The following is an 11,508-nucleotide window of genomic DNA, read 5'->3' as shown; positions in this document are numbered from 1 at the left end:
TGGACACTGGAGAGGGTATGTGCTATGGTGAGCGCTGTGAATTGTGTAAGACTGTTGAATCACAGACCTGTACCTCTGAAACAAATAATACATTATATGTTAAAAAAAAAAAAAGAAGATAGTAGGAAGGGAAAAATGAAGGGAGGGAAATCAGAGGCAGAGACAAACCATGAGAGACTATGGACTCTGAGAAACAAACTGAGGGTTCTAGAGGGGAGGGGTTGGGGGGATGGGTTAGTCCGGTGATGGGTATTTTTTTTTTTTTTAGCCCGGTGGTGGGTATTAAAGAGGGCATGTATTGAATGGAGCACTGGGTGTTATACGCAAACAATGAATCGTGGAACACTACATCAAAAACTAATGATGTAATGTATGGTGACTAACATAATAAAATAAAATTAAAAAAAAGAAATAACCTCATAAGACTTAATGGATTTCAAAAAGAAAACAAATAACGCAACATATTTTAAGAAAAAAGAAAAAGAAGAAGATAGCAGGAGAGGAAGAATGAAGGGGAGTAAGTCAGAGGGGGAGACGAACCAGGAGAGATGATGGACTCTGAAAAACAAACTGAGGTTTCTGGAGGGGAGGAGGGTGGGGGGATGGGTTAGCCTGGTGATGGGTATTGAGGAGGGCACGTTCTGCATGGAGCACTGGGTGTTATGAACAAACAATGAATCATGGAACAGTACACCAAAACAAATTATGTAATATATGGTGATTAACATAACAATAAAAAAATTAAAAAAAAACAGTAAAGATGATAAAGATATAAAAGAAAAAAATCCCTTACAGTAATTATTTCATGGAAATCTATCAAAGTTAATATAAGGGTAGACAGTAATAAAATTTTGATCTGAGATCTAATTCCATGTTAGCCACTAAATTGAATTCTGAAGTAAGTTAATTCTCTTAGCTTTCATGAGCTTTAGGTTGCCAATCATAAAAATGCCTGCTGCTCAGGCCATATTATAAGAGATCCGATGGAAAATTCTTGAAACCACTTGAATTAAGTAACACATATCTTGGGCTATATATCTGTATAGCATACAGAGAGTGATAATTATACACAATATATAGCTTATATAGTATTTTTATTACAGCAATATAGGTAATATTTAGACATAGTAATATGTCTAATAATATGGTAATATAAGTAATCTTATAGTAATTATATATGTGTTAGCCAGTACTTAAAATCATAATACTGTTATCCTGTTAATACTTTATTGTTTAAGAAAGCTGAGTGAGATGCTGAGTGAGTAATGGGGAGTTTAGGAAGCTGCCTTAAATAACAAAGCTCCAAAGAACTTACCAGAAGAGACCAGAAGGTGCAAAGAGCTATGTGGAATTGTAGGAGAGAAACCAAAGCCTTAGCCACAGATTGAAGTCAGCAGCCTGGTGATGAGGGGCTACTAGGGGGAATACTTTAAATAATAGCAGAGGGGGTGAAAGACACACATGAGTAAAGAAAAGAGAGAAACACTTGGTTGCACCTGTTTTTTAAGTTGGATGAGTGAAGAGATTTACAAAGGTCAGATATTTAATGAGTTGACTACTTTGATAGTGAAACAGATCTGGACTGTCTGAATCAGATGTCTTAAAAACTCAAGAGAATGATTCTGACACAGGTATATGCAAAGACAGAGACTTCTACATTTTTTAATAAAGTGTTTGAAAATATGCTCTATTAAAATATAAATTGGAAAACCGTATTTAATATGAAAGATCAAATTAAAGTTGATATGCATTTGTCAAGGAATGAAAGTTCCCATTTTTATAGTCAATCACCCAAGTTACAAGATACCATCAGAAAAAGTTTTGGCTTCCGAAATATAATTTTAAAACCTTTTTGAAAAAACAAATATGTAGTTACAAAACTCTAACCCATGAATATACCTTTATTGTGAAAAATTCAACACAAATATACGTAGAAGAAAGAGCTAATTCTTCACTGTCTCTCAATTCTCCCCTCCACCAAGGTAACAGTTTTTAAAATACATATTTTTTACTGTTTTTCTGGATCTACCGATCTACCTCTGTGTACTTTTTACTATGAATTTTTATATATGTATATATGCAGATATATATGTAAATATAACTTCAGGTTTTCATAAATATGTGAAAATATAACCATATTATTTATATAACTCCACAATTGCTCTATTTTTATCTACTGTCTTTAATAATTTTAATAAGTTTCCATGTCAGTATACAGAGAGATCTACCTCATTCTTTTTAACAACTGCCTAGAATTCCATTGAATACATGTATCATAATGTAGTCTGTCTTTTATTCCATGGAAGAGATGTATCACATTGTCATTTATCTTCTATTGAAGGTCATCTATGTTGTTTCCATATTTTTACCATAATAAATGTAATTTCAGGGATTTATGATAAAAACAAATTAATTTTTAAACTTACTATCCTCAAGTTAATGCAAAGCAATGTTGAATGTTCTTTCTTGCCTTTCAAAATCATTTTATCCTTTGCAAAACTCCTATGATTTAATTTTCACTGCTTGATGTCAGATTAAATGAAACTAATTATAAGAGATGACCACTGGGGGAAAAGTCTTGAAATATGTCAATAGATATATGACATATTTCAATAGACACATGTTCTCTGAAATTACAGTTAGATTTTTAAGACATGATCCTGATGAACCACTTTATAAAAACAGTAGCATAATAGACAGAGAATGAGTTAAAGTGTGTTTGAAATTCAATTCTATTCAGGAATATTCTGCATGATATTTTATGCCTTAGGGTTCTCAACTGTGGAGGATAATAATAATATCTACTTTTATTTGTGTCTGTGATGAATAAATAAGGGATATCCCCTGAAATAAAGAATATATTATATAAACTTAATTCTGCTTTTCTAATAGGTATTTGACAAATGCAAAAAATGGTGTTGAATTCTGTCGGGTTAGGTGTGTGTGTGTGACTCTGTGTGTGGACATTTGTATACCCCTCAAGAATTACAATATAAAATACTTCTATTAATGTATCCAATGTATCCTTGGTAAAGGGACTAGAAATTTAAAATTGGGAAACTAAAATCTGTCTGGAGAGGTTTGTTTGGTTTTTTTTAAAGATTTTATTTATTTATTTGAGAGAGAGAGAGAGAATGAGAGATAGGAAGCACGAGTGGGAAGAGGGTCAGAGGGAGAAGCAGACTCCCTGCTGAGCAGGAAGCCCGGTGTGGGACTCGATCCCGGGACTCCAGGATCATGACCTGAGCCGGAGGCAGTCGCTTAACCAACTGAGCCACCCAGGTGCCCTGTCTGGAGAGGTTTTGTACCCAATATCCGGGTCAGTATCTGGATAAGTCAAATAATTGCTATGACCATTTGCTGTCATAACTATGAAATCCAATGCTGGATTGACATTAAATGTGTATATCAATGAGTGGTTTTCAAAGTATAGTCCCCATTCTAGTAGTGTCATCTGGAAAATTGTTGGAAATGCAATTAAGTCCCATCCCACACCTACCAAATCAGAAACTTTAGAATTGAACACAGCAATTTGAGTGCTCTGGGTGATTCTGATGCATGCTCAAGGTGGAGAAAACACTAGTGTATATCTTTAAAACATCCATACTAAAATGTGGAATGTTACTCATTTCAGTACTTATAACTACAAACAAAATACACCCAAACAGCACATTTTAATGTATCAAGTGAAAATATCAATATCATAGAGAACTCAAAATAGTGACATACATTTTATGTTGCCAAATTCCCTCCAGATTAGTCTGTTACCTGTACTGCCTTTTACCCAGGTTTCGGAAATGACACTCTTACTAAGAGTTTTCAGATGCTCCTCAGGTAGTTGACAGGTCAGATATGGAATTGTTTTCAGCATTTTCCACACAGTTTTGTGTTCATCCAATGTCCTATAAATGGGCCTTAAAACAACATCAAAAAGATTGCAAATTGAGAGAACACAGCTTAACTACAAAGAAACCAAAAATTCTTGATTTTTGAGCTTTCAAATTTGCATTTCTTTTTTATTTAAGGTTTGCTTAAGGATACCTATAATGATATTCTATTTTTGTCTTGGTAATCAACTTTAGAATTTATTCTCCTTCCAGCACTAAGATGCACATCCATGAAACTTTAAACTTCAGGAAATTACATAGTGCCTTTACCTTCTTTTTATAGAAAGCTCCATGCTTCAATTGTAAGAATGTATCTTTTATTACTGTCATTATAATTATAAAGACCTCTTTCATATAGTAAAAAAATTGATTTTTTATCCAGTGTATACTTTTAATCCTTTCCAAGTACTGTTTTTTTTCTAAGATTTTTATTTATTTATTTGACAGAGAGAGAGACAGTGAGAGAGGGAACATAAGCAGGGGGAGTGGGAGTGGGAGAAACAGGCTTCCCGCTGAGCAGGGAGCCTGATGCAGGGCTCCATCCCAGGACCCTGGGATCATGACCTGAACCAAAGGCAGACGCTTAATGACTGAGCCACCCAGGCACCCCAATCCTTTCCAAGTACTATTAAAGTTAGATCAAATGAAGCTATAACTTAACATTTGATAAATATTTTGACTGAAAAAATGCACATGTAATTTTAAATAAAACACAATCATCATATGATGGATGATATTTTTTTGCTTTAATCATTAAATTCACTGTTTAATATATATAATACCATAATAAAGATACAAAATTCATGTTGATCCTAAGTTCTCAAGAGGCTAACCCAACATATCACTGCTAAATACTCAGTATTTTTCAAGCAACTTTTAAAAATCTATTGTGAAAAATCAGTTTAGCAGCAGAAAGGGAATTTGGGATACACATAAATGCAGCTTTGCCAGAAATAGTCCCAGTTTAGATGTAATGTCCAGTTGAGCCACTTGGTATGCATGTGATTGTGTGTGCATGTTTACTAGATGACAATATATATTATGCTTTTTGTTGGGGGTTTTAGCAAAAAAGAAGTTGGAAAAATACTAATGTAGTAGATAGTCTTAAGAAATAGTCTTGAGAAAACTGGCTTCCTAGTTAACATCATTTAAAAGTGTGTACTGCAGATGCAGTAGTAAAGATGAGTGTTATTAAATAGCATGATATCATAACCAAAACCTAAAATATGTATCATTGATTTAGCAATGAAACAAGAGTTGGTAAAAAAAAAATAATATCACAGACCAAAAAAAATGGCAAAACATTTGATCTATTAGTTGCCTGCAAGAATTTGGAAGGCATACCAAGTACCTAGGAAACCCACTGTTTCACAGAAAGTAGTTGGAAAGAGCCAGAAAGTTACTGTGGTTTTTTTTGCTTAATGTTACTTCTTCGTTGCAATGTATTATCAGGTGCCTAAAATTGGGCAGTTTTCAAGTATAAACAAGAAGCAATAGAGAAGATCTAGAAATGTGGGGCATAAATGGAAAAGCCAAGTGCTTCTTGATTCCATGCAATAACAAAAAAAATGAAAGAAATTTGACTATCAAAGGTCTATTACATTTTCTCAATTAAATAAAGGCACTTAACCCTGTGCCAAAGGCACAACCAAGACTATTGTTACAGAAGAATTTAAGGTAGCCTACATTAAGAGAGAGGCAGGCACAGGGAGAAGAAATAAACAAGGATTTAAAAACAATGTCTAGAACAGAAACTTGGATTTGGTTACTGGTATGCAGAAGACACTGGGGACAGATCATAAACCCTGACAAATGATCAGCACAGTCCACAGTTCTGAAATTCCCATGAAACTTCATTTGATTTTAACATACACCCCTGTGTTTACCAACCTCAAAATGATAAATCAAGACATTCATGTCTGAAAACTTGGCCTTCATTTCCTTTCTTTAAACATGGCCTTCCTTCACTTCTCTCTCATTTTCTATCTTTATCATTTGTCAGGAATTTTTTTTATGTTATGTTAATCACCATACAGTACATCATTAGTTTTTGATGCAGTGTTCCATGATTCATTGTTTGTGAATAACACCCAGTGCTCCATTTATGTGCCCTACCCATCTCCTGGTATTCCTGGGTTAGCCAAGAATGTTTTTTACAAACATCATACCCACTCTTTCCTTACCTACTCTATATACAAAAGCTATTAGGAAAGAAATTAGATTAACAAAAAGAAAAAAAAATCATACATTGAGAGATGTTAAGAAAACTATAATGCCCAAACTATTATTAGTAAAAAGGATTTTTTTTATTAATAGTGTCATTAGTATCATTAGGAGTTATCAGACCACATACAATGGTGTGAAAGAAAATGTTATTCTCTTGAATTTTCATTTAGCCACCCCTACGTCTATTTCTAGCTCTAAATCCAGCTAATCACAAAAAGCAAAATGTTAGTATATTCTAAGTATTTAGAAACATATTAGTTAGAAACAAAATAACTTCAAGATTTTCCTTTTTACTTCTTTTTTTCCTGGTGATTACATCAAACCTAAGAGCTCATAGAGTCATGACAAGTTATGGAGCTGGCTTCTGATTACAAGTATCTACGCGCACTGGCATCTGATGAGTGGAAACTATCACGTACAACCATTGGCATCCATGTCGGCATCCGTTGAATTTCTAAATGTTTCCAGTTGTAGGTACACATCATTTAGATTTTTGTTAAGCTCTTGTAAACCTGTCGACTTTTTCACTCTTGGCTAATTCTTCACATTTCTTGCGGTAAGGAGAGAGTTTGATTGCCTCAGTGAATATCTCTGAGGCAATGGGACACTGGTTAGGGCTCTCTTAAGGCCTTTACATCCTAATACTAGTTCACTCACATTTACTCAGATGTGCAAATGAAATGGAGCTTCTGCATTTTTCTACAACTGTAGTCTAACAGTCCCCCATCTACTAGATTAGAGTTAAAGCAAAAAATCCTTGCATTTTCCTCTTAACAATATTCCATGTCTTCTTATACAGGCTCCATTTAACTTAAATGTTGAGGATACATAGAGTTTAGCTTCCCATAGTGGCTGATTTATATGGTTTTTCTTCAAGGACTTAAAGACTGTTTAGTAAAAATATTTAGTCTTCCAGAGTTACTCTAGTCACAATTCTTTTTCCCAAGAGGTGATGCAAGTATATCCGGGGATTAACTGTATCCTTCTGGCATTGGCTAGAGGAACGGCTGGTCTGCATGTGCGGAAAATTTTGCAGAAGAAATATAATCAACTTACATTACAGAACACATAAACACAGCCATTAAACTTGGGTAGGATGTTTGCCAATAAAACAAGAGTAAATCAGAGCAGTCAAGTACAAATAAGGGGATAAAACAAGCGGAATATGTTGTAAGAATTTAATATTTAAATTGAGGATTGGAGAAGTTAATTTCCTCAAAGACACATAGCTAATAATAATAAAAAAGAAACGGAAATACTAAAACTTGCTGAGCGATGAGCAAATCATGCTGCTAACACACACCACACACAAACACACAGGTGCAGAAACACAAAAAACCCTTAAATTTAAATAGAATAATTCCAGACACTCAAAATAAGTTGATGAGTTCTTTAATAGAAAAAAACCACACAATTTTCTCATTTAAAACAGAGTCAAATATTATATGTGGAAAGGTACACATGATAGCTTTAGGTAATATATTAAAAGTTGATAATAAGTAGTCAATAACAGAAATAGTTAAAGTATTCGACTGCATGTTTTCAAGAAGATATCATCTAGGTTATTACAGAATAAGTGATATAATGCAGAATCCTATGTAGAAAGATAAACCTGCAGTATTGGTGACATGTTATTAAAGCATACATTGCATGATTGCAAATATATCAGAAATACTCTAGGGGCAAGATTATAACTGAATCTTAATGGGATCTGATTTTATAATTGAAAAATATCATAATTAAAATATTCACTGCAGACATTTCATTTTATGAGCTAGAACTTAATGATTCAGAAATTACTATTGTAAGATTGTTTCCTTTACATAACTTGATTTTCAAGTGTCAACTTATCTCGTCAGTTATTGCCATCACCTGGTTTCCTCTTCCTTTAAAACAAGATAACTGTAAACTAGGCCATACCTGAAATAATAATTATCAAGTATATATTATTTCATCCACTAAACTATCATTCTAAAGTGTTGTATATAGTTTGGCAAAAGAACTGCATCGTCTATTAGTTATTTATTTATTTTCACTTAATTTAAAATACCTAAGCTGGTTAATTTGAAGAACTATCTGACTATCCAGGTATTAGAAATTCTGTTAAGACAGCTTCCTATTCAGGGTGCCTGGGTGGCTCAGTCAGTCTCTTGATTTTGGCTCAGGTCATGATCTCAGGGTCATGAGATGGAGCCCAGTGTCAGGCTCCACACTGGGCATGGAGCCTGCTTAAAATTCTCTCTGTTCCTCTCCCTCTGCCTCCACAAGCCCCAGCCCCTCAACCCTGTCTTGGCTGTCCAGCTCACACGTGCTCTCTCTCTCCCTAAAAAAAAAAAAAAAAGAAGAAGACAGCTTCTTATTCTTGTGTGGTCAAATAGAAAAGAAAAACAAACAAAAAAACCAGGAGTAATTCTGATTGCAAGACCTTTTTCAGGAAGGGTTACCAGAGGCTCATGAAGGTCTCTAAAATGAAAGTATATGTCAGAGATGCTAATTAATTTTTTTTACTTCTCAAGGACTTATAAACATCAAAGAAAATATTTCTAGGTCCTGTCATAAAACAATCATTTTTTAATTGGAAGTAAAGATATTTGGAGATAGAGCTGATGCATAAATTTGAAGAGCTGTCAAAGTAAAGAGGGATTAAGATTATTCTGTCTGGCAATTATGAATAGAGGTGATAAAGAAGTCAATTTTTTTAAATTAAGTTATAATAAAAATATTAGAAACAATAAAACAGATCCTTGGGGATATATACATATATATGTGTGTGTGTGTGTATATACACACACACACACACACAAAATTCAAGTGTTAGTTTCCTATCAAAATCTTCCTGCTGTTTGGGTTCACACTTTCTTTTAATAATGGTTAAAAATAACCTACTAAACAGAAATCAACAGGAGGCTCAGTTTCATGTGCTGTTGGAAACTTCATAATCCTCTAACATCCCTGGGAATTTGGGAAAGCTTATGTTTCTCCCAGTAGTTTCTTGTTTTCCTATTTTCACTGAATGCTTAATTTCTGGTCTAGAAGGCAGAATATGCTGTGGTCAGTTGTATTTTTTCTTTTAAATAAAATTTTATCATTTCTATGTATAAGAGTCAGGTCAAATAGAGACTAGATTACCACTTGTTTCAGTTTTTAATATTTTCACTAATACTATCATGTGATTCTTTGTACAAGGATTGTACAAGAGCAGTAGTATTTAAAAACACATACACAAACAGTCACGGAGGGGCTTGTTCAAACTAAATTTTACATAGATTGTACATAATGTCCATAAAAGAGTAACTAAAAAAAGAAAAGAAAAAGCATAACTATGCTAGTTTAAGGAATAGGAGAACAAGTCAGTTTCCACATGAAGTATAGTTTCCACATGGACCAACATGTACACCTAAAGGAGCTGTCAGGAATCCATAAGGCTGGTGGAAAATTATGGGAAATCCAAGCTTCCTTTCAACATGGATATTCTATTATTTTAATTAGTTGGTTTCCCACTATATTGTACTTATATTATCATACAATTATAAGGAATTACATTTTCTTATCCAATTTCTTCCTTTTAAAATGAGGAAGTTGAGTCTTATATATGTTAAGTAACTTGCCCAAGGTCACACAAATAATAAATAGAGGAGCCAGGATTTTATCCCAGGCAGTCTCACTCTGGAGTCCAGGTCCCCATCTACCTAGCCACTATACTAAGTCAAATCTTCTAGTGATTTTCATTTATTTTCAGTTATTAGGCTAATTGACTTAAAGCAGGGGCTATTCCAGGTTTTGTTGAGTTGACACAAAAATAAAAAAGAACACAAATTTACAAATTAAAAAATTGGTACAAATGGGAATACAGTTGACCCTTGAACAACACAAAGGTTAGGGGCACTGACCCCCTATAGAGTCAAAAATCCACATATAACTTTTAACTCCCCCAAAATTATGTACTAAATAACCTACTGTTGATGAAAAACTTTACTGGCTAAACATAAACAGTTAACACATATTTTGTATGTTGTATGTATTATATGCTGTATTCTTAGAATAAAGAAAATAAAACATTATTACGAAAATCATAATGAAGAGAAATATATATTTACCATGCTATACTGTATTTATCAAAAAAGAAATGTATGTATAAGTGGACCCGCACAGTTTAAGCCTGTGTGTTCAAGAGTCAATTGTAGTTATTTAGAAAGAGGAGAAAGCACTGCAAATTATAATTTTTAAAAAGCTGGATGGTTTTAAATCACCACAAAAATCCAGAAAAAGATATGTTACAGTACTTTTATTAATTACTTGCCTATGTACATCTATAATAATTATTTTTATAGAGTTTGTCCTGAATTTCTTATATATCTCCACTTCTTTGCATGACAGTAATTTTATATTATTTTTTATTGAGAGAATACAGTCTTCTCTTGAGCTTGGCTGGTAGAATTTTTTAAATTATTCTTAATAATTTTGAAATAATTTTTTTAGCTTCACAACTGATTATTAGCATAACATAAAATTTCAGGATTCCTGTCAAATTTGGGAAAATCCATACCCACATTTCTTTCATTTATGAGCTATAAGATTTGGAAAGCTCTTCCACAGATTTAACTCTTTCCATATATTCTAAAGTATGTGTCAGTCCACGTGTCTGGTACCAGCTTGCCATAGGATGGTTGTTTATGGTGATAAGAGCTTTGGTTCTGTTTCTTTATGTCAAGATGCTGTTGAGTCCACTCTGTCTAGTAGGGCTATTCCTGACAGCCATTCATACACAAGCATAACAAGCAGTAACTTGCATATGTAGCAGTGACTAAGAACCAAAAATTATATCTCACTAGACCAAACTGAAATGTATCTCTAATGCAATTTTCCATAAACTGAATCCCCAAAATGCCTAAAGCTACTCCAATGCCAGGTGCCATGAAAGTGAAATGTAAGGAAATTGGCAGGCAAAGGGGGAAAAAAAAGTGATCACAGTCAAAATAGCTCACTTTGGAAATTATACAGGAACTATGAGCATGTGAATTCATTTCTAGGGTTTCTCCCAGGGTCTTAGATGGGACCCATGCAAATCAAATAACAGACCTGAAGTTTAAGCTTCATTACCTTCAAGGTATATCTACCTCTGAGTTAAGCAAAAGAAATAATAAGAAGAAAATAGGATCAGTAATTAAGGTTAATTAAAAACAAGGCTTTAAATCTGGAGTAAAAGGTAGGTTAAAATAAAAGAGACAGAGTGTGAAGTAAGGAACACAGAGCAAAGTAAAATCATGAGCCTGAATGAGAGGCCGTGGAGGAATTGCCTCAAATTAGGGGAAAAAATAGTAGAAATGTCATGGTAAATCATCAACTGAGAGCAGAATACCTGGGAGTCTGTTACGTTTGGATGTATCTGTCCCCA

At 33.7% G+C, this 11,508-nt stretch overlaps 1 protein-coding gene across 4 annotated transcripts in view; it reads right to left on the bottom strand.

The window, feature by feature from the left end:
* The window catches only part of CNBD1 (cyclic nucleotide binding domain containing 1), a 451,411-nt gene that overhangs the window by 236,726 nt on the left and 203,177 nt on the right, over positions 1-11,508 (bottom strand). For all 4 annotated transcript variants that reach the window (XM_073892725.1, XM_073892727.1, XM_073892726.1 and 1 more), the window contains one exon: positions 3,769-3,914. In XM_073892725.1, coding sequence (XP_073748826.1) covers positions 3,769-3,914 — 146 coding nt within the window. The remainder of the gene's footprint in view (positions 1-3,768; positions 3,915-11,508) is intronic.

Source organism: Callorhinus ursinus, unplaced genomic scaffold, assembly GCF_003265705.2.
Source record: "Callorhinus ursinus isolate GAN/ISIS: 27379988/994484 unplaced genomic scaffold, GSC_fseal_2.0 scaffold5, whole genome shotgun sequence".
In the NCBI taxonomy this organism is placed as follows: Eukaryota; Metazoa; Chordata; class Mammalia; order Carnivora; family Otariidae; genus Callorhinus; species Callorhinus ursinus.
Note: the sequence above shows the minus strand (reverse complement) of the source record. Positions and strands in the feature narration are given on the sequence as shown.